The sequence below is a fragment of the Stigmatopora nigra genome, chromosome 18, assembly GCF_051989575.1.
Source record: "Stigmatopora nigra isolate UIUO_SnigA chromosome 18, RoL_Snig_1.1, whole genome shotgun sequence".
Lineage (NCBI taxonomy): Eukaryota > Metazoa > Chordata > Actinopteri > Syngnathiformes > Syngnathidae > Stigmatopora > Stigmatopora nigra.
In genome coordinates, this window is record NC_135525.1 from 6549577 (window position 1) to 6573763 (window position 24187).

The 24187-nt window shown below is 39.3% G+C and overlaps 1 protein-coding gene across 10 annotated transcripts in view; it reads left to right on the plus strand.

Moving 5' to 3' along the window:
* Nucleotides 1-24187, plus strand: part of LOC144211240 (C-terminal-binding protein 2) — a 60579-nt gene that overhangs the window by 34945 nt on the left and 1447 nt on the right. For 4 of the 10 annotated variants that reach the window (XM_077738310.1, XM_077738312.1, XM_077738309.1 and 1 more), the window contains 7 exons: nt 14155-14309; nt 16042-16186; nt 16299-16505; nt 16577-16791; nt 17844-17974; nt 18364-18491; nt 18561-18678. In XM_077738310.1, coding sequence (XP_077594436.1) covers nt 14155-14309; nt 16042-16186; nt 16299-16505; nt 16577-16791; nt 17844-17974; nt 18364-18491; nt 18561-18678 — 1099 coding nt within the window. Of the gene's footprint in view, nt 1-1076; nt 2897-4973; nt 5069-9455; nt 9780-14153; nt 14310-16041; nt 16187-16298; nt 16506-16576; nt 16792-17843; nt 17975-18363; nt 18492-18560; nt 18679-23894; nt 23970-24187 lie in introns of those variants that run through there. The other 6 variants (XM_077738307.1, XM_077738308.1, XM_077738304.1 and 3 more) reach the window with 6 other exon arrangements.

Consider the following 24187-nt stretch of genomic DNA (forward strand, 5'->3'; position numbering starts at 1 on the left):
AATGTAGAGTATTCTTTCTCTCCAGACAGTCCAGAAAAAAAACGAAGGTGAGAATATAAACATATCTCATGATGGAGTGGTCACAGTACAGTGCTGTCCAATCCAATCCAAACATTGTCTGTTTTGAAGGTGAGAAAGTCCACCCTTGTTTGCTCTATAGCTTATCAGTTGTTTTCCCTGGACACATTTATCAGGGTTCGCCTTTCTTCTCTTGTCACTCTCTTTTTTTTTTCTTCTCTTGTTTATGCCGCACTTGCTCTTGGCTAGTAAACAAGTTTATTACCAATGGCAGCAACTCGGGTATGTCACCCCATCTTCTCTATTTAGACTATCTTGTGCACATATTTTGCCTTAAGCAAACATCTAGTGTCCACCCAATTTTGATGTTGCTATTTTCTAAACCTTTCCAAGGTTGCAGCTGCAAAGCTTATGCCACAGAGAGGATATACACCCTGGAGTCACAAATGAACAGATTTATTTTAAGGTTACAGTATATGTCTCTCAGACAGATTATGATCATTCCAACAAAGATAGCGTTTAGCCCACAATTAAAGTTTGTAGACTCCGCAGTGTGTGCTCACTGTTCCAGTGATGTCATAGCGAGAAAGGGATTTAAGCAGGTTTTAGTTTGTAGCTAATCCCCCAACCGCACTTTCTGTGGATGACCGCCTTTGCCAATAGCGTGCATCAACTCTACTGGATTAGTGGATCTCCTGTTCTCCCTCTTGTTCCGCTAGCCTTGTTCAGCTTGTTGTTTTTAGCCTAATTTCTTGGAGTGCTTTTTAACTTCAAAGTAACACAAGAACAAACGTTAACCGTGCTAGAATAAAGTATCACCTGGCTCTAAAACTCTATGTTGTACCACCTCACCTTAAAGTTGTATGTTGTATGAACATCTAATGTTTCCTGGGCTAAATTATTTAGTTGGGAGTCACATGATACGTACCTTTTGGGGTTGAGGGAGGACCTACAGCTTTAGACAAGGTGAGGGTAGCGTTTCACCTCTACACTCCTCCCTTTTTGATAGGTGTAATTGGAGAGTTGAAACACAACACATGTCTATTTTCCACTCCTGTTGTGGTTCATTTAGTTTTCCCTGATGCCTAATCCAAGTGAACAGACGCGCTTCGATGGCTCTCCGGGCCAGGGGTCTACATACTGGTCTGACGGTCAACTAGACGGGGCCATTCATCGTTGTCATTTTTGTGGGACCATTCCCGACCTGAAGACTTTTTTGGCACAAAACAGAAGTGAGAGTTGCTTTCATCAACCTCCGGATCTTAGGACTCAGGTTCCTGTCTTTCTGCCTTCACGTTGTGATCAAGACCAACAGTCGTTCCAGCAGCAGTTCATGAGGAAAACCTCTCAGCTGAATCAGAGTGACAGCCATTACCTCAAGCAAGCCATGTCAGGCCAGAGTGCTGCACTACTTCGTGGTTATTTTCAGGCCACTCCTACTGATCAGCCACCGGAAGAGCCAGGGTTTTATAGGGATAACCCTCAGCTACACACAAGATCAGCCTTACATTATGGGCACAGCGCGAGTGGGTTGAGGAATCCGTGGGATCAAGCGCAAGTGAGAGCCACACCTTCTGTGCAGGCATCTGGCTCTACACCTATCCCCGTGCCCGCACCGCCTCCTCCCCCTCCTCCTACTCTTCCTGTTCATGAGCTGAGCCGTTTGTACAGGGAAACTTTGAGATCTAAGATTATCTCGGATGGCCAGCGTATTGCCGGCACCTCTCCTTCCCCTGCCGTCTACGGACCTCAACACAACCTTCCCAATTACGCTGCTGAGCAGTCCTCGGTCTCTGCTCAACAACAATTAAACAATTTCAACAGCTTATCCTTGGGACCCTGTGAATCAGCTGCCACCAATTCCTTGGTGGACCCTGCTTCTCAGGGAATGGACGGCCCACTCCCTCGTTCCTATGGAGCTATAGTCTCCCAGAGACTTCCTTATGACCCTAACTATGATCCCAGTGCAACCATGATGGCGGCTACAGCAGGAATGTCCAACGTCTTGCCTCCTCACCACCCTGCTGCTTCGGACCCCAAGAAGATGGTGGATTCTGCTTTTTTGGAGTTTCTGCGAGCCGAAGGCCTTGGTGAAAGTACCATCACTCTCCTGTTGCAGCATGGTTTTGACTCCTTCTCCATGCTCGGGATGATGGAAGACCACGACGTCCGCTCAGTGGCACCAAACTTGGCCCAGGCTCGTGTTCTTTCCCGCATCATGCTCGGATACAAGACTGGTGGTACTGCACCGCGTACCCGATCCAACAGCTTCAGTCACCGCAATGATTATTACGCTCAGCAAGGTTTAACCATGGACCCCGCTCTGATGCAGCAACCCCCTTCTACGATTCAAGCGGTTTCCCCAAGATTGGGAGAGTTCCTTGGGAGAAGACCCAGCAGCGCTCCATCCCAACATCTTCTGGAGACCACCACTTATCCAGCACCACGGCCCCTGGTGGCTGGAGCTTTACCAATCAGCCCCGTTGGATATAACAATGCCGTAACCCAGGGAAGACCTTTCTCCATGTATAACGCCCACACCGGCCTCTCCATGTCTGCACTTGGCCAACAGCCCCAACCCGCCCCAGGATCTCCTGGAGCAGCACCCAAAACCTTTTCCGGCTCTTACTCCCCCATGGAGTTGATGAAACGAGCCCCCAACCATCCCCCTGTATCGCCAATAACCGCTCCAAGCCCTCTTCACAGCCCGCAACTCCTTCGAAAAGGGATGAACACCGCTCCTGAGAACAACATTAATGCGGCAGCTTCCTCCAACGCTCTCCCAACACAAAACCTTAACAACACCAAGCTGGTCGGACGCCGCACTGGTCCACCCGTCATTGTTTCAACCATGATCACTACGCCTGACACAAGTAATGTTAACCTCTCTTCACACACTCATTTCTTTGCTGCCTCTACACCTGCCAATCGGATTTACTGTCGTCAGTAAATTCATAGCAAAGGAGAATAAGCTCAATCTTGCACTTCCTAACACGCAGTGCAACATTTGTACCGCATTTGACCAAGATAAGAGCAACTGTCCATTTTTCTCAGTTAAAACATTAGGGTTATTTTGGTTATGTAGTTTTCTATAGACCGGATAAAAGGCAAAACCAGGTATCCAGCTACTTTAATGTTGTAAATATTGCAGTCCCTGTTATTTTACTCTACACTCTCTCTTAATCAGGTGCTTAACTGACTAATCCAATTAGTCTAATAGGATGGACTGTTGTACAAGCTATTATAGGAATCTGTTTTTATAGACAACGTGTCTGTTTGTGGTGCATTGAATATTTCAGTTAACCTAGTCTATGACTGTAATCATGGAGAGGGGAGTGCTTGCTCTTTATTTTTAAAGGTTGTTAATAGTACATTTGGCTTTTATTGGCTCGTAAAACTGATTTTGTTCTGCTTAATGTAATATTGACCTATGGAAAGATGACCATAAAAAAAGACCCCTTTCCAAAAGCATGACAACTTAATGTTGTCTTTGTTGGTGGTGTTTAGTAGTGTGGTGGGTTTCTTTGAAATAGTAGTTTTAACTGTCTTTTTAGCGGATAAAATTCACTTTAATAGTTCCCAGGCTATCGGTGGAAGTATGAATTAATGACTCTGAGATAGAGAATTAATTTGTTGTTGAAGAAATTTGGGTGGACTGAATTGCTTCTTAGCAAGGTTATTGTGTTTTTTTTTTGGAATATTTATTTTTATATTACCCTCTCTGCTCAACAAACTCATTTCCATGATACTGATATTTGTTGCTTCGGTAACTTCATCTGATAACGGCCGATGTTCGCACACAGACAATCAGAAAGCATACTTCTTAATTGCTTGTTGCCAGGCAACCTCGGCTCTGGTGGCAATCAGAAGGTAGATAATCTTCACATTTAAGGAAAGTGGAGGAAAAGGGACACTGGACTGATGCCCCCCTACCCCCCTGCTCGGAGCTAGAGAAAATTGAGCGCAAATAATTACTTCTTTGTCGGCATTTACTTCTCGAGGGATTTCTTTTTTTCTCGCGTGAGGCTCTTGTCAACTGGTGAAGAGCCTCTCGTCTCGCTTGCATGCCTCCTTTCCCCCCAATTATGTTCAAACATGCGTATTGAAAAGCTGCAACGTACTATTCTTTTGACAATGACTAATTAAATCAGTAGACCTTCCTTCCGTTACATGTCTCTAACACATGACGACAGAACGAGACGGACGTTCTTGGTTCAAGACATGTTTGTTGTCGAACTCGACTACCAAGGAATCATTCTTGACCTTTTACTTGATGACGTTGTAGAAGCGTTCACCATCTTGTACTAGACATGTTTTGAAGTTCTTGGTCTGATCCGGGATTTAAATCCCAAAAATATACTCAATCTCAATCTTGACATTCATAAATGTTGACTTGGTCAAAGGGATTTTTGAAATTAGGGTAGTATTTATCTGGTCTTGATCTTGGTCTGCTACTCAACTCCCAAAGAATCAGTATTGGTTTTGGTATTCACTCTCAAAAGTCTTTATCTTAACTTGGTCTAAGTGATGGCTAATTCTAGACAAGTACTTATATATTCTAGGTCTTGATACAATATTCAAGGCATCCCTGGTCTTAATTTGAACCCATTTTTAGGGATTTGTTTAGCTCTTGGCCTGAGCCTACCAAGACAGAAGCTTGTTTTCAGTCAGTCACTGTCTTGACTCCAAAAAGTCTTGATCTTCATTTGATTTCCAAGGATTTTTTTTATTTTTTAAGCAGCAATGCCAGCAGCTTACCCAGGTAAAATTAATTTGCATTGTCTATACTTGGGCAGTCCCTGAGTTTAGACATAACTAAGGCAGTTGTTATAGATTGTAAAAAAAAGCCTGTTTGGTGTACATAGTTTATGTTGGTGGGAGGGTTTTCCGTTCAGGCGCTGTGTTGGTTGGCTAAGCAGTGTTAATAATGGCATTAAACACTAGAGTCCAGCTTAGTCTTGACAGTTACCTTCATCCCATCCAAAGTAGGGAGAGCGCACCTTGGTCATGGAGTTGTCCGTCAGCGGCGTCCCGCACAGCAGTAGCGCAGGTGGGTGGCTTCCACGTCACGTGATGATAGGTGTCTAATTGGCTTAATGGGGGTAGTGAATCACGCTTGGCCACGTGGGTTTCCTACAGGGAGATAATCCATGGAGGATCTTCATCTGGGCTTTTCTTAGCTGGAGTATTAGCAGGCTGTGTGACGTGTGTTTATAAGGTGGGGCTTCATAAGTGGGAATTTTGCGCCTTGTAGTCATACGGGAAATATCAACCAACGGCTTTTTGACTCTGCGCCTAGGTGTTATTCTCAACTTCCTGGGTCATTTGTCAAAACATAGCATATCCTTTTAGGAAAATAATATCTGGAATCTGTCAAGGTTGCCGACTCTGACAGTTACATAACCCAGCATGAACAGCATGAAAGTACCTTCGGGGTTGAGTAGAATGGCATTTTCATTTGTATGCATGTATGTTTTAAGGGGGATCGAAAGGTGAACTCACAGTTCCCAAGTTGAGGATTCAAATAACGGCTGCAGTCTGGCCATATGGAATTAGGATTTTCTCACAATCCTTTTGTGGGTCTTTTTCTGGGACTTTGGCTTCCTCACACATTTGATAAAATGTCACTCTCTATTTCTTGATTGCTGTAACCCTTGATAACAGATTGTCACATTATAAAAACAAGCCACTCACACCTAGTGTCATAACCACGTACCCCACAGAGCATTGCTCATAGGCACAGGCGAAGACTTCGGCAAGCATCAAAATGAGGAACAGCTTTTCGACCACTGCTTGTCACAGTTCAGTACATGATAACCCAGAGGTTTTTTTGATATGACACATTTTGTGGGTGCAGTCTATCATTATCCCAGCCTTTTTTTTAAAGTTTATATTACTCCATACACAATTTATCTTTCAGCATGTAATCATTTGTCTCTAAAATCTGTGTGATTTTCTTTCAATGGTGTCAGCTTGTTCTCACAAAGTTGTTTAATATCTTTTTTTTATTGCTGCACCGTTCATTTTCTCATTATCTGGGAAGATCAAATATATATTCCTATCATACATACACCTTTTTTTTTGTAATTTCTCAGCTTTCTTCCCAAGCTTACGTGCCTCCATTTCACATTATCGCCGTGCTTGTCAAATGGCAACAGCTGCAAGAACACACGAACGAATGAACGAACACACGAACGAACGACTACCTCTGCACACCTCCTCCTTTCTTTTTCTTTTCTTTTTTTCTTTTGGAGTATTTCCCCCTTCCCCCGCTCTCTTTCTTCCTCTTTTTCTCTTGGTTGTGGGCAGGTCACCCTGAATTATTCATCAGTGTGAAATGAAAAAGCTCATGGATATTGAATATCCTCTCTGAAGTGTTGGCCAACCTTGTGTGTTTTATTCACAACCCCCCTTCTCTTGCTCTGTATGAAATAATAGGGAGGAAAAAGTGGAAAGAGTGGTGTATCTCACTGCCGGGCTTTTTCCGAAGATTTAATGATCACTTTACCTGCTGCACATATTTACCTTGGTCTCCTCGCCAGTGTGCGTTGAATAAGGTGGACATGAAAAGAATCAAAATGGCTTTGATGCACTGCACTCCTTCCTGATTGCTGTGGTCCTAGTCACGTCCACCTTCTTTTTTTTTGCTGCAGAAAAGATGTTTTCAAGAAAATCTTAGGAGTAATGGGAACATTTCATTCGCTGGGGGGAAAACCACTTAATTAAACTGAGTTAGATTGCTTCAAGAATGACAAAGAATTATTTTTTTCGGAATTTATTCATAGCCCTAAATCATCAAATACATTTTTAACGGGCAGTACAGACAGATAAAAGTTTATCAATTGGAATAATTATATCAAATAGATCAAAATTAAGTAGAAAAGGCTATTCATTCAAGGTCTGATTATTTTTTGTGGATTGTTGTTGTTTTTTAAGATTATTTTGTGGAAACAAAATCCCTTTTATAAATTAAAGTAACAATGTTATCTATACTAAGTAATTATAAGCACAAATTTTCACATGGAAATTTGAATTTTAGTACCAAAAATCTTATAAATGGTATAGGTATTTTTATATATATAATTTGTGAAGGGTGGTTCAGTGGAGTGAGCGGTTAGTGTCAGCCTCATGACTCTGATATGATATATTATTTTTTATATTATATATATTATATATATTTAAGTGCCATAGCACAGCTGGGGTGCAGTTTCCTCAACTTAATAGCCGTGTGACAGCGTGGGGGTGACGAGGGTGATGGGACGCATTGTGTGCCTGTGTATGTGTGGGTTTTATTTGCTGGTGTAATCACGGGGCTACACATTGGGAGGGTGTGGAAGTCTCTGCCAGGCCAGATGGCTTCTGTCACTCTAGAGGCGGGGCTAGCTAAAAAAAAAAATAGGGGCCGGAGGTTCTAAAATGTGCCAGAGTGATCCCGTCCCCGCCCTTCATCCCCAGAGTCGCCACATCTGGAGGCCACCTGCGGCCGGCTATAAAATGGGGATGTGGATGTCTCTTGTTTGCGTCAATGTTGCTAGTTTTTAGGCAATATTCATTTTTTTAATATAAGGTTGAGTGATTTAGTGTGTTCAACCAGCCTTCCATGTATGTTTTTGGAATGTGGGAGGAAACCGGAGTACCCAGAGAAAACCCACTGAAGCTTAGGGCCAACTTGCAAACTCCACACAGTGAGGACCGACCAGGGATCGAACCCTGGTTGCCAAAGCTGCCCGAGGTTGTATTTAATGAATAATGATTTAATTAACAATATGACAGCAAAGTGGTAGCTCCACTCCCCCAAAAGAATAGTTGTAGTGTTATAAGTCAAGTATTTTGTTGAAAAAGTCAAATTTGTAATTAGTTATTAAGTTACCGGCATTTAATTTGTTTTTATTCTAACAGATCGGATTTAAAAGAAAAAGTATATTTTATGAGTCAAGCATTTCAGGATTTAAAGTGTTGTGACAGTACTTTTAATCTTAGTCACAATTGTAATTTTGGTGGAAATCAAAAGGTATTTTTTGACTAAATTTGTGATTTTAATTCCACTTTGGTGACCTCTTCCTCCATTTTTTTATTGCTGGTGTTGCGAACAAATGAAAAGCAAAGAGGCCCTGTTGACTCAAGCTTGTTATCTGGAGCTGTGTAGAGGTGGCGCTCATTTGGAGAAGTACTGTTGGTGGGGGGGTGCAGGTGCCCCATACAGGATAAGATCCGCTGGCCCCTTGTGTAAATAGCAGCAAATAAAACAGAAAGCGGGTCAGGTCTCGCCTTCTCGCGCTCGCTTTCCTCAAATCCTTTTAAGTGCCCTAAGCGGATTTTCAGCAGACCCCACGCTAAGGCTGCCAACTTTGGGTGCTGGTAAGAAAAGGGTGCTTACAGTATAATTAGCCAAGGTCAAGAAAGAGGGTTTCGCACGGGGCTGTAGAACAAACTCAGTCATGCCTTTTGCTAACTCCTTTGTGGTGAAAATATATCTCCAGCATCATGGAAAGACTTGTTGACGTCCTACTAGGGGTTTGATTTCCTAGAAAAGGCGGACGGCAGACGTTTACAGTAAAGTACGCTTGGGTGACATGTCAGAATTTCCCCATCTGGCCGCTATTAGCCCAAACCACCAGTCATTTGTTAAGGATGGTGAGGGTTCGTACTCAAACCATTTTTGTACAGCGCCCATGGGCAAGTACATACTTGGTGTTGGGGTGGTTTAAAAAAATGGAACAATTTGATAGTTTAGGGGAAAAAGGATGAATGCTTTGAAGACAAAGGCTAAAGTTCAGCTTTTTTTTGGAAGAGGCTTTTTGCAGCAAAAAATGAGATGTAATATAATTTTTACATAGCATTTGTACATAGTACGTGTACTATAATTTTGACATTTTTTAAGAGAAATTCATTTTAAGAATAGAATGTGTATATGCATTTTAAAATATTGAATGTTTTTTTACAATTTGCAAAACAATTTATTTGCGTTGAGCTGCATTTTTTCCCCCAATTTTTCACTTTTTTCATATTTCTCTGTGAAGAAGTTATTTTACGTTCAAATTTTCATCCTCTTTTTAAAGAGTAGATTTTCTCATCTCTATAAGTTTTAAATGTACTTGAAATGAGAAAAGTTTGGAGTTGTAAGCACATCCGCCTTAGTTCTGCAATCAAGCACTCAATCCCTTCTTTGTGTATATTCCCATCCATATTCATTTTTTACTTCAACAGCCATTTTTCTGCAAAAACAAAATGTTCAGAAAAGCATCCAAATTTCTCTCCCCTTGATATGCCACGATTCTCATGGTCGAGATGGAAAAAAAAAAAAGACAGCAGAGGAGGAAACCAAATAACCGGGAATGGAGAGGGGTGTGTGAGTGTTTGCATATGAGGGGAGGGGTGTGAGCAGTCCAGATCCGAAATAAAACATACCCCAAAAAGCCACGAGAGGAAGACGACGAGGAGGGAGGGAGGGATGGAGGGACTGCGCCGCCGTCCGTGCGCTTCCAGACCCGATGTAGCGGCTAGCCATGATGAATAATCGGAGCGCCGCCGACGCTTGACAAGCCAGCTATCGGGGATTTTTGTTTCCCAAAAAGGACTAAAATTGCCTCTTCTTTCCTTAACTTGAAGATGATGAAGTGATCCGCCCCCCTCCTCCCCCGGACTGTGAAAGGGGGGTCGTCATTGGATTATCTACTTTTGGGGTGGATTTTTTTTCCCCTCCTCTCCCGCCATGCGACGTTTATAAACGCGAGCAAGAATGTGGCGGCAACATTTTCCAGGCAAGCAGCATGTTTCCTGTTTTCTGGATGTCTAATAAAGTCTGGCAGGTCGAATGGAACGGGGGTGGAGGGGGGGGGTGGATAGGGGAATGAGGCGGGGGGGGGGGTCACCGTGTTGTCATCTCACTTCCTGGGTAGTAACTTGGCGGTACTGTTGACATTAGCTTTTGTTCCACTTTCCCTAAAAACAGTACGTTGTTTCTTAGCGCCAGCTTGCCGGGTGGGGCGCAGCGTGGGACAGGCGGCCTTTGTGCGCCACTTTTTTCGAGGGGGTGGTGATGGTGGTGGTGGTGGTGACCGGCAACAAAGGATGCCGGCTCACTCCCGAAAAGCACACGCGTTGACCTCGCGACGCCACCGGCCGATGTCGGCTTTTCTACCGTTAGATGAGGCAGTGGAGAGGGACAAACTGGGGCCAAAATAAAGGTGGAAACAACACCATGTGGTTATGTGTGTATTTGACCTCTGTACACATCTGTGTGTTATACTAAATCCTCTAGATTTCACATAGTGGGCTGTTAGCCAAGAATGTGTGTGCTCTGGCTCATGTTTTCAAAGCATTGTGTCAAGGCCACTTGTTTTGTAGAGAGAAAAAAAATTCCAAATAGGTGATATGGACTTGAGCTCAAGCTTGCTTCCAGTACATAGAGTAGAATAAATAAATATTAATGAAGCAATTTACAATGAAAGCAGTTTAATGAAGTAGTCATTGTAGTTGAGTTAGTATTTCATTGAAGTACAACATAAAAGGCTAAATAATCAATAGGTTAATAAATAAAACAATTACAAAAGGAAATTTTAAAGGGTAAAGAACATGAATAACGCAAAATATTGATTGGAAAAAAACACTTAAGGAATTGTTTTTTTTTACTTCATTTTTGTTTTAGATTCAAATGTAACTGATTATATTAACAAGAGGGGGATTTCTTCCTAAGCAACCAAAGTCAAAGGTTGTCATTTTTTTTCCAGTGACGTATAACCCTTATTTCAACAACCAAGTAAATTTTAGTTAAATGCCTTCATCTGTAATTAATGTTATCACTAAGTTCTTTTCCTTCCTACTCCTACCTTTGACCTCATTATTATATATTCGCCATTAATTCATTGACTGGTATTGAAGATAAACCATGTCCAATTCATTTTGACCGGGAGTGAATGATCTGCCTGTGTCTTCCATTTCCAAAAATATGGCACTGAAATATGAACACTCACTGCATTTCTGCCATTCTGTGATGGTGTTAGTTGTGGACTTGAGTAGTTGGCTAACCGCCTGTAGTCAGTAGCGGCCACCTGCAATCAGCAGCTAGCGGTTGCTAGGTAACCGCCGGCAGCAGATGAAGATAATATGATTGAGTTTGTGTATTGGTAAATGTGTTTCCCCTTCCCTCCTGGTTGTTCTCCGCCTGCCTGCCAAATACCTACCGACGGCGCCTTCCTCCCCCTGCCGTCGGTAGGAAAAGCCCGGCCACATAATGGAAACTCTGGCCTCATCTGCTTCTGCTGCAATGGGCTGCCAGACTCTGACTAAGTGCTGCTGGCTCCACTGATGGCGGCAACGGCGATCGTCTTGCTTCGCTTCTGTGCCGATTTGTCTGCACGATGGAGGAGTAGACGCGAGTTGAAGGCCTTCAATAACTTAAGTTTAACATTTATAGTTCAAATGGGACCAGTTGTTTAGGGTCTAAGTCTTGTTCTGGAGTCTCAAAAGTCTTGTGGCTTGTCTTGGTCTAGTTGGGATGACTCAGAAAAGACCATCACTTTAATTTTGGATAGATTTTTGTTGTTGTTGTTGTTGTTACTAGAATTCCTACCTGCTACCACTGTACATTTTATATACTTTAAAAAATGGAGAGTTTTGCCAGAGGGCCTATTGCATTACCAACAAAGGGTGTCAAATTGAAGCATAGTCATCTGTTTAAAATCAAAGGAACAACTTAAGAAGTGGCTGTGACAGGTAGTTTATGTTAGGCGAGGCTGTCGGCACCACAATAAGATCCAACAAACGAGACATTGTTCAGCCCTGAAGTAAACTAACAGACTAAATCAAGTCTTACTCTAAGTCCATCTACCAATAGTATCTTGGCGATCGCCGTAAATGACTAAATGGGCTCTAACTATAAATCTTCCACTGGATCAAACTTTTCACAGGACCTAAAAACACTGGATGTGTTGAGGTTGAATTGTCACATTTTCAGCATTCCAGAACCACTTGAAAATTGCAATATTTTGCTCTTTTGTTAATCATTTGGCCATCCCCATTATAACAGTATATCTAAAAATTACACAATGAAATATGAGGTTGCTGCTTTCAAATGAAATAATATACTGTTACTCAATTGATCCCTTAGACTCCATAGTTATTATATATATAATATACTTTGGACCTGGAAGACATGATTAGACTTTCCATTTTTTTAATAGAAAATTTACACATGCTTGCTTGGTCAGAGGAAGTATTCAAGCTAAAATGAAGAGTACCACAGTACTTCCAATAGTTAGGAGCTGAAAGTTGCCATTTGCAAGACGATTATTGAAGGCTGGTTATTAGTTGTTTGGCACCACGTTATTAGCTCTTCTGTTGGTGTTGCTTCAAGTGTGTTGCAATCCCTTGGCAGACGCCGCTACGACAGCTGCCGGCTTCTTCTGCGAACATGCCCGCCTCCCAACGCACTCGCAGTGGTGAGGCAACAGATGAGCAACAAGCGCCGCTCGTGGGAACACGAATGAACACGAGAGTACCCCCCCAACACCGCCGAGACATTGACTGAATTCATTGCGCGTTTGTCGACATGTTGCGTGTTGTTTCCCCCGATTCTTACCTGCGGCACGAGCCCAGCCTGAGGTGAACACGCCTGTCCGCCATTGGTGCTTTTATTTCTCAGTGCAGAGAGGAAGAGAGCGTTTGTCACTTCACAGCTGAGAGCTTGTCAGCTCTAGTAAAAATGTCTTTTTGATATTTATTGGCTTCTTTCGTGGAGTTTGGCTGCAGTGGAAATGGAAGCAGGCGGCGACAGAACGCCTATAAAGTAAATGCGGTTACCTATCAAAGACGTTACAAAGGATTGCAAGGGGGAGAAAATAGGCCTGGGGGTTTTGGTTTTATGTGGAGTTTGTCCAGAGGGTTGCTGGGAAAGGTGGCCTTTTTTTTAGCTGATAAGCAAAAGACTAAACAGCGTTTTGAGAGGATGTTTTAGAGTGAAAAACGCCATGTCAAGGCATTGAGACTTCAATGCAAAGATGTCAAATTCATTTTTATCATGGCCCATATCATTATGGTGGTTTTCCTTGGTGAGCCAATAGGACTTCCATCTTAGACAGACAGCTAAGACTAATGACAATTGCTTAGGTGAATTTTAATGTAAGAAAAAAACAAATATTTCAAAAATGGATTACCTTTTTGAGACATAGTAGACACAAATAATGTCCAATTTTTTTTTGCCTCATTATTTTTGTTATTTAATGATAAGTCCAGTAGTTGCATTGTGCATTATATTTTTACAAAAGGGTTGAAAACAAGTAATGTTGTTTAATTCCTACAAATGTTAATATTTCATTGTGGACTACAAAAATAAGGAATTGAGTTTCACATTTGGGCTTTAAAAGTTTGACTAAGTGCTTGAACCCAACTCCAAACCAAGATTTAAGGCCTTGAAACCAAGACAAGACCACTAATTTCACATCAAGTATATATCAATACTTTAAGGGCTTGAAACCAAGACCAAGACTTTGAGTATTTGTTGCCAAATCTGAGTTAAGCCTTTTAAATTGTTGATGCCATGACCAAAGGACTTAAAGGACCTGAGAGACCAAGTTGGGTGCAAAGATCTTAATTACTAGTGACTAGGTCAAGTTAAGTTAAGAGGAAAAACTTAAGACGTGTTCTACTTTAAGACAAGAACATAAAAATGATCGTACACACAAAACAGGAAGAACAGAAGTCACACAAAGGTCAGAACAAGATCTACGAATGACAACAGATTACTTGCCTGTCAATCAGGCTGTCTTAGTGTGTGACCCGCTGCCAGAAATGAAAATGAAAAAAAAAAATGCATTTAAAGTGGCACGCAAAGCCCGTTAAGTGATCACCATGACAACAGGCGTAGAGATGACACCTCCGCAGTGTCGGACTGCCCGCGTTCTCCGTTTTCTCCTCTTTGTCACCGATGTGTCCCTCGGGAGTGCTTCAGCCTAACGGACTCTCTTATATTTGTTTGTTTTACTGCTCGTTTAATAGTCTGATTTTATCGTTTTTTTTTAACCTGGCCACACAGTGGAATAGACTCATTCAATGACTTGAAATGTATGACTTTACTTTGTGTTACTGTAGATAAACTTTGCATTGGTAACACCCGCTTTGTTTTTTTTTTTGTTTCAGGTATCCGGCCCCAAATAATGAACGGGCCCATGCACCCGCGTCCTCTAGTGGCGTTGCTGGATGGGCGCGACTGCACGGTGGAGATGCCCATCCTCAAAGATCTCGCCACCGTGGCCTTCTGCGACGCGCAGTCCACGCAGGAAATACACGAGAAGGTAATGGTCGTCTTTATTTATATTTAACTTATTGGCTGACATTGACGTGTCTAGGCGTTCAATTCATTTTGATTGGGTGAGACAGAAAGGGCACTGAAATAGGAGACAGTTAAAATAAAGTGGACGTCAATAATGGTTTATGGAAGTTAATGAGTTGAATACTATGAATTTTAAAAATACAGTTTTGGTTTTGTTGGGTTTTTTTTTTATGGCTGTGTATTTGTTTTTATTCATTAGAGTTATGTTTTAAATTGACATGTTATGGATTTATGATTTTTATATAGTCACCATAATGAATAATGATTAATAATGTAAAGTAATCAGGGTTTACATGATCCAAAATGTGATGTCCACGTATGTCGTTTTTTAAAATGAATAGTCATTCATCCTATAATGGGTTAAGTAGTGAAAACCTAACTAATCGTAATTATTATACACATAACAATTTGGATCTAGCATTCAATCAAAAGTAAAAATATGGTAAAAACAATAGTTTTTCCGAATATGAATAAGATATGAGGGGGCCCCCCCACAGTTTTTTTTAAATATTAAAAAAAAAATTGCCTTATTTTAGTTCAACCATTCCAATGTATTAATAGTATAAAATTGATAAAACCTTTAGAATTGATAAAAAAACGAATATATATGAAATGAAACACATTAATACATAAGCATGTGTTGGATAAAATAAGATGTTAAAATGATGGTATAAATTTTACAAGAAAAAAAGAGCCAGAATTACCAGAATATTCATTCATTCAATCATTCCTAAGCCTCTTATACTCACAAAGGGTGCTCAAACTATTTTCCCCACCATCTACATTCCAAAGTATACATTTTTCCCTTCACAATTTCCCCCTAATCATGTCACAACTACTTTGTTTTCCCTGAAACTTTACTTCATCCTGAACAGATCATTTTTGGATCAATCGTTACTTTTCATAGCCTTGAAGTGAGAGTCAAATTCAAGTGGCAGAAAAATGCTTTCATGTTGCTTAGGCAGCATCAGCGAGTTTCTTTTATTTATATATCTTCTATTATTATTATTATTATTATTTTTTTTTTTTACAAAGTCCAAGTGTGCAGCAGGGGGTGGACTTTAATTACTTTGGCTCCCGAAGAAGCGCTTTTATTTTTATTGCTGCCAAAACAATGCACGGGCCGGCAGAGATGGGGAGGTGCTATCTGTTGCCGCATCTCACTTACAGCCCTATCCTTGTTTTTTATTTATTTATTTACTTTCCTCCACAAAGGAAAAGGCAAGAAAAACATTTGCATGGAGATAAATTCAATCAGTGACCTGCAGACTTTTCTGCTGTTTTCTCATGCTCTTATCAGGGAAAACACGGCAGTAATGTTCACCTCAGCAGTTGGCCGTAATAAGCGCAGATAGCCAGGGGAGGTACTGCTGATTGAAAGTGTCCAATCTCTCAGTGTGGGGGCCATCATTTCACTCACCAGTTGTCGTGGCTTGCAGATAACGATGAAATTTACTGGAAAGGTCGGAGGAAATTCACCACAAGGTGACCAGTATAGTCATTCATCCGAGAGAAGGTGGTGCCATGGAGAAATCCTACAAAGGATGCTGATAAAGCATGTTTTGGGGGGAGGGGGGGTATTTAGGGGAATCTAAGTTACAAATTTGAAAAGTGGGCAGAGTGGCCGTTCATTTGACATATGACTTGATGTGGTTTGTTTTAATGAAAAATTAAAGGAGCTGTTCTTTTGGCAGGTGCTGAACGAGGCAGTTGGGGCCATGATGTACCACACCATCACATTGACCAGGGAAGACCTGGAGAAGTTCAAGGCACTACGTATTATTATCCGCATTGGCAGTGGATATGACAACATCGACATTAAAGCGGCTGGAGAGCTAGGTGAGGAAATTATTGTGGAAAAAATGCTGTCACTATCATTGCAAAGAGTACATTGAATGTAAAAAGTAATGCTTCATAGCAGTATAAAATAATGATTGCAAAACTCTTGCAGGCATTGCAGTGTGCAACATCCCCTCGGCGGCAGTGGAGGAGACGGCCGACTCGACGCTATGCCACGTGCTCAACCTGTACCGGCGGAACACATGGCTCTACCAGGCGCTCCGCGAGGGAACGCGGGTCCAGAGCGTGGAGCAGATCCGCGAGGTGGCGTCTGGTGCCGCCCGCATCCGGGGCGAGACCCTGGGCCTTATTGGCTTCGGTGAGCTGAACCCACGGTGGTACTTGGTGGCTTTTCAAAACTCATGCTCAACTCCGTCCCTCCTCGGTCAGGTCGGTCGGGACAGGCGGTGGCAGTGCGCGCCAAGGTGTTTGGCTTCAACGTGCTGTTCTACGACCCGTATCTGCAAGACGGGCTGGAGCGCTCGCTGGGGGTGCAGCGCGTATACACGCTGCAGGACCTCCTGTATCAGAGCGACTGCGTCTCCCTGCACTGCAACCTCAATGAGCACAACCACCACCTCATCAACGACTTCACCATCAAACAGGTACGCACACGCTGCCTTTTTACTCACACTCGTCGCGGGCTATTTTGTTCAATTACTGTAAATGTCTCCAAAGAAAATAAAAATATATATATATATATTTAAGCAACAGGTTCAAAGAAAAGATTGAAGGAAAAGCTAAGACATTAGAAAAGTTTCCAACTTAGATCTGTGTGTGTATATATATAAATATATATATATATATATATATATATATATATATATATATATATATATATATATATATATATATATATATATATATATATATATATATATATATATATATATATATATATATATATATATATATATATATATATATATATATATATATATAGATATATATATATATAGATATATATATATATATATATATATATATATATATATATATATATATATATATATATATATATATATATATATATATATATATATATATATATATATATATATATATATATATATATATATATACATATATATATATATATATACTCATATATACACATATATATATATATATATATATATATATATATATATATATATATATATATATATATATATATATATATATATATATACTCATATATACACATGTATACATATACATATTTAAAGATCTAAGTTGGAAACCTTTCTAATGTCTTAGATTTTCCTTCAATCTTTTCTTGCATTTAACCTGTTGCTTAAAATTTTTTCTTTGTTTATAGTTTATTTGTGGTATATTCGCAGTATCTTTAGTAAATACTTTTGGCCAATACTTCTATTACTCAACACTTACTTTAGCCCTGAATGTATTTTTTTTTCCGAAAACATTACTATGCATTAGGATTTTCTCCTATTTTTTTTGCCAATGCTATATGTCATATTCAGAACTCTATTTTTTTCCCCTTACAACTAAACTGAGCAATACTATACTGTCATTTTTTGAGAAAAAGAAGCCTTATGCACTATTGGATATGAGCAGGGCGACCCCTGCTTTAGAGCTAGGAGAACTACAGCATGTGGTGATTTGACTGATATGGATTGATTTTTGATTTATTCAGATGCGTCAGGGAGCGTTCCTGGTCAACACGGCTCGAGGTGGCCTGGTGGACGAGAAGGCCCTGGCCCAAGCCCTGAAGGAGGGACGGATACGGGGGGCCGCCTTGGACGTCCACGAGACCGAGCCATTCAGGTGAAACTTTCAAAATTATTTTTGTGAAAGAACTGTAATCAGTTGTTTAAAAAACTTATTTGTGTACATTTCCATGTACTATCAACTCTTAACTACTATTGATAGTCCAATACATTTTGACAACATGCAAGTAAAATGTTTATTGATAGTATACAAATATATATTTAAAATTATAATACAATTATCTATGAAAATGACAGTAATGTTTATATTGATGCTATTTAAACAAGAGAAATTGCATAGAAAATGTCCAGTAACAACAAGAAGAAAAAGTCAAGAAATCACTTGATTTTTTGCATTTGGTAGTCAACTTTATTGCCAGACGTTTTATTTTGGAAAATAAACATTTGTAATTGTTTTGTTGATGCCGCCTCTCCGTTTGCATTCAGTTTTGCCCAAGGCCCTTTGAAAGACGCCCCCAACCTGATCTGCACGCCTCACACGGCCTGGTACAGCGAGCAGGCGTCGCTGGAGATGCGGGAAGCCGCAGCCACCGAGATACGACGAGCCATCACAGGTACGTTCGATGAGCGGTCACGTGGCGTCGGCGACCTGTTAACCAAACCTGTTCGTGTGGTCACTGCAGGCCGCATCCCGGACAGCCTAAGAAACTGCGTCAACAAGGAGTTCTTTGTCACTACGGCGCCATGGGCCGTCATGGACCAACCCGCTGTTCATCCAGAACTCAACGGAGCCGCTTACAGGTAAATAATACCACAAACTACCACACCCTAACATTTTTTTAAAAATACTTTTCATTGTTTCAACATTTTGTCTTTCTGACGTTAAATTTTAGTTTGCATGACTCATTGTTCAAAACTCATTAAATAATGCCACTTAGTGCTTTTTAAGTCATTATAATCTTTGTAGTCTATTTCTTATTTTAGAGATTTGTTAAATATTTTTTTAAATACATGTTTTGTTAAATTATAAAATGATAGTAGTTATCATAATAGTAGCCACTTTAAAACTAGTGTTGCACTGCACTTTAATGTTATATTTATTTAGACACAAAAGAAGTACTTTAGTATTGCATTGTAAGACTGTCACTTGACATGTCTCTTCTTCTGAATCAAATCAGAAAATCTTTTCCCATTCCTCCCGAGTTCAGTTTCAACTTTGAGGAGTCATGATCTGTATGCAGCATTTGTCCTTATTCAGGGGTGGCCAACTCCCGTCCTCTAGAGCCGTTCGTTATCTGGTCTGTTTGCAACCCACTACACCAACTCAAAAACGACATAGTATAGTAAGGCTTTTTTTTCATTAAAAACGACATAGTATAGTAAGGCTTTTTATCACCAAAAACAACATAGTATAGTAAGGCTTTTTTTCGTTAAAAAATGACATAGTATAGTAAGGTTTTTTTTCCGTTAAAAAACGACATAGTATGGTAAGGCTTTTTTTCGTTAAAAAACGACATAGTATAGTAAGGCTTTTTATCACCAAAAACGACATAGTATAGTAAGGCTTTTTTTCGTTAAAAAACGACATAGTATAGTAAGGCTTTTTTTCGTTAAAAAACGACATAGTATAGTAAGGCTTTTTATCACCAAAAACGACATAGTATAGTAAGGCTTTTTTTCGTTAAAAAACGACATACTATAGTAAGGCTTTTTTTCGTTAAAAAACGACATAGTATAGTAAGGCTTTTTATCACCAAAAACGACATAGTATATTAAGGCTTTTTTTTGTTAAAAAACGACATAGTATAGTAAGGCTTTTTTTCGTTAAAAAACGACATAGTATAGTAAGGCTTTTTTTTCGTTAAAAAACGACATACTATAGTAAGGCTTTTTTTTCGTTAAAAAACGACATAGTTTAGTAAGGCTTTTTTTCGTTAAAAAACGACATAGTATAGTAAGGCTTTTTATCACCAAAAACGACATAGTATAGTAAGGCTTTTTTTCGTTAAAAAACGACATAGTTTAGTAAGGCTTTATTTCGTTAAAAAACGACATAGTATAGTAAGGCTTTTTTTTGTTAAAAAACGACATAGTATAGTAAGGCTTTTTTTCGTTAAAAAACGACATAGTATAGTAAGGCTTTTTATCACCAAAAACGACATAGTATAGTAAGGCTTTATTTCGTTAAAAAACGACATAGTATAGTAAGGCTTTTTTTCGTTAAAAAACGACATACTATAGTAAGGCTTTTTTTCGTTAAAAAACGACATAGTATAGTAAGGCTTTTTATCACCAAAAACGACATAGTATATTAAGGCTTTTTTTTGTTAAAAAACGACATAGTATAGTAAGGCTTTTTTTCGTTAAAAAACGACATAGTATAGTAAGGCTTTTTTTTCGTTAAAAAACGACATACTATAGTAAGGCTTTTTTTCGTTAAAAAACGACATAGTTTAGTAAGGCTTTTTTTCGTTAAAAAACGACATAGTATAGTAAGGCTTTTTATCACCAAAAACGACATAGTATAGTAAGGCTTTTTTTCGTTAAAAAACGACATAGTATAGTAAGGCTTTATTTCGTTAAAAAACGACATAGTATAGTAAGGCTTTTTTTTGTTAAAAAACGACATAGTATAGTAAGGCTTTTTATCACCAAAAACGACATAGTATAGTAAGGCTTTTTTTCATTAAAAAACGACATAGTATAGTAAGGCTTTTTTTTTCATTAAAAAACGACATAGTATAGTAAGGCTTTTTTTCGTTAAAAAACGACATAGTATAGTAAGGCTTTTTTTCGTTAAAAAACGACATAGTATAGTAAGGCTTTTTTTTGTTAAAAAACGACATAGTATAGTAAGGCTTTTTTTCGTTAAAAAACGACATAGTATAGTAAGGCTTTTTATCACCAAAAACGACATAGTATAGTAAGGCTTTTTTTGTTAAAAAACGACATAGTATAGTAAGGCTTTTTTTCGTTAAAAAACGACATAGTATAGTAAGGCTTTTTTTCCGTTAAAAAACGACATAGTATAGTAAGGCTTTTTATCACCAAAAACGACATAGTATAGTAAGGCTTTTTTTCGTTAAAAAACGACATAGTATAGTAAGGCTTTATTTCGTTAAAAAACGACATAGTATAGTAAGGCTTTTTTTTGTTAAAAAACGACATAGTATAGTAAGGCTTTTTTTCGTTAAAAAACGACATAGTATAGTAAGGCTTTTTTTTCTGACAAAAACGACATAGTATAGTAAGGCTTTTTTTCATTAAAAAACGACATAGTATAGTAAGGCTTTTTTTTCATTAAAAAACGACATAGTATAGTAAGGCTTTTTTTCGTTAAAAAACGACATAGTATAGTAAGGCTTTTTTTTGTTAAAAAACGACATAGTATAGTAAGGCTTTTTTTTTGTTAAAAAACGACATAGTATAGTAAGGCTTTTTTTCGTTAAAAAACGACATAGTATAGTAAGGCTTTTTATCACCAAAAACGACATAGTATAGTAAGGCTTTTTTTGTTAAAAAACGACATAGTATAGTAAGGCTTTTTTTCGTTAAAAAACGACATAGTATAGTAAGGCTTTTTTTTTCGTTAAAAAACGACATAGTATAGTAAGGCTTTTTATCGTTAAAAACGACATAGTATAGTAAGGCTTTTTTTTCTGACAAAAACGACATAGTATAGTAAGGCTTTTTTCTGACAAAAACGACATAGTATAGTAAGGCTTTTTTTCTGACAACAACGACATAGTATAGTAAGGCTTTTTATCACCAAAAACGACATAGTATAGTAAGGCTTTTTTTTCGTTAAAAAACGACATAGTATAGTAAGGCTTTTTTCGTTAAAAAAACAACATAGTATAGTAAGGCTTTTTTTTGTTAAAAAACGACATAGTATAGTAAGGCTCTTTATGGGCAAAAACAACATAGTATATATAGTATGGCTTTTTATCACCAAAAACGACATAGCAGTAGTAAGGCTTTTTTTCGTTAAAAAATGACATAGTATAGTAGGACTTTTTTTCTTTAAAAAAATGACTTAGTATAGTAAGGTGTTTTTCTTTTTAAATAGAAGATTGTTCATTCATTTTCTATATTACACATCCTTGCTCAAAGGTGAAGTGAGGAGGACACTGTGGCGTAGAGGTTAACTCGCGTGTCTCTCGTTTGGGAGACCAAATTCCGGTTGTGACACTTTTTCACTTAGTCATTTCTGTGAACTTCTTGTCAAGACACTCAAATGATTACAAAGGGAACTGTGGTCACTTGGTGGTGCAGAGGTTAGAGCACTGGTCTTTCGTCTGGGAGACCTTGGTTCGATTCCCGGTTGGGACACTTTTTCACTTAGTCATTTCTGTGGACTTGTAATCAAGACACTCAAATGATTACAAAGAAAAGTGTAGTCCACTTGGTTGCGCAAGAGCTGGGTACGATTCCCGGTGTGGTCTGGAAAATGGAACAAGAAGAAAAAAATTTTTTTAATTTATATTAAACACTTAGTCATACTTTTCAGCAAAAGGTTATATTCCGAACTGCCTTCGGCAGTTCGGAAGAATGTTGAAGGGACCTGTCTGTGCGAAAGGCGTTCTCGGGTCGGCCTTCGGCCGACCCTCGACCGCTTGCTTGGTCAGTCAACCGCCGACACCGGGAAGCGAACTCACGTTCTCTCGGTGCAAAGGCGAGTGTGCAACCCACAACACCAACTCGTGCCCCACTTATACATAGGTGTTGAAACGTTTTATCCCAGGAAACGGGGTGAAACACTTAGTCATTTTTTGACAAAATGCTTCATCCACCACTAAATACTTATACTTTTTTACCTGATGCCTTTGTGGGAAAATCTTTGCCTGCCCTGGGAATTGAACCGGGGACCAAAGAATTGGCAAACTGATGACTTAACCACTGGGCCACCAACCTGTAAGAGAAAGCTGTAGTACTTGTCATTTTGTCCCTTTTCAAAATAAATTTTACATAGAATCATTACATCAAAATTAGTTAAAATAAATGACTAGGAGGCTTGCACACTTAGCCAAATTTCTCGAGTGGGAGGTGGCTTGCACACTTAGTCAAATGACACAATGACCGCCCATCTTACCGAAAATACTTGGCCGGTCTGAGTTTAGTGGGAAGGTGGGAGGTACCCTTAGCACACACAGTAGAGTATATGCCCACGGCCGAGCAGAACCTGGTTCAATTCCCACAAACGTACACATAGTGCCACTCTGACACCTGTGACAAAAGAATATTTACCTTTTACTAAAAAAAAAAACTTAGACATTTTTAAATTTTACATTGAGAACCATTTTCCATCGAAATTTGTTAAAATAATAGGCCTAGGTGGCTTGCACACTTAGCCAAATTTCTCACACACCCTCCTAGCAAAAATACTTAGCCAGTCCAAGTTTAGTGGGAAGGTGGGGGACACCTGCGACAGGACTTAAAACATTTTATTAAAACAAACTTTGAAAATTAAATTAGACATTTTTGGTGCCAAATCTTACTTTGTTTTGTAGTTGGTGCCTTCTTTGCAAAATGTTGCACTGCCTTGGATGACTGAGTCCAAGCATACAATAGCATGCCTTTTCCTTTGAGGAATTCAATCAATAGCATTTCTTTGCCTGAAAAAGATAAAAATGTCATACGTTACACACAAAAACTTGAAACGTTTCTACACTACCTGTGAAAATTTGAAATCTCTCCAATTTAAATTGTCATAATTATTAGCCTATGAAATGAGGTCAAACATTTTGCAATACCCAGTATCCATATACATCTATACTTATTAATTTGATACAATTTTTTAACATTGTTAAATTTTCTTGTAAATGATAGTCATATTTTAAAAATATACAACTTTTTTTAAGTGGCTCAAATGCATACTCTGTCACAATCCAACAAAAATAGCAAACATGAACATACTTTTATTTTAAATGGAAATCCTCACTAAATGGAGACCCCATGATATGCGCATGTTATCATTTTTGTGGTCATATGTTGGATATTGTCATTGTTTCTCGCAGTCACGTCAACCAAACGCTGCCGCCCGTCGCTACAGGCATTCCCCAAGACAAAATAAATGCCTAGATGGGGCGCAGGTAAACCAACGGGAGTAAATACTAAACTACCACTCACCTGCGTGACCCCCCCCCCCCCCCTCCCTCCTCCCAATTGACAGTAGTCCCAGAATTGGAGCACATTTTCTGATCTAAAAGTTGTTTACATTAAATCATAAATGGAAAAACACAACCAATTTTAGCATTCACAGTGATAGATGTCCAAACCATTTTGATTGGGGAGGCATAGCAGCAATTAA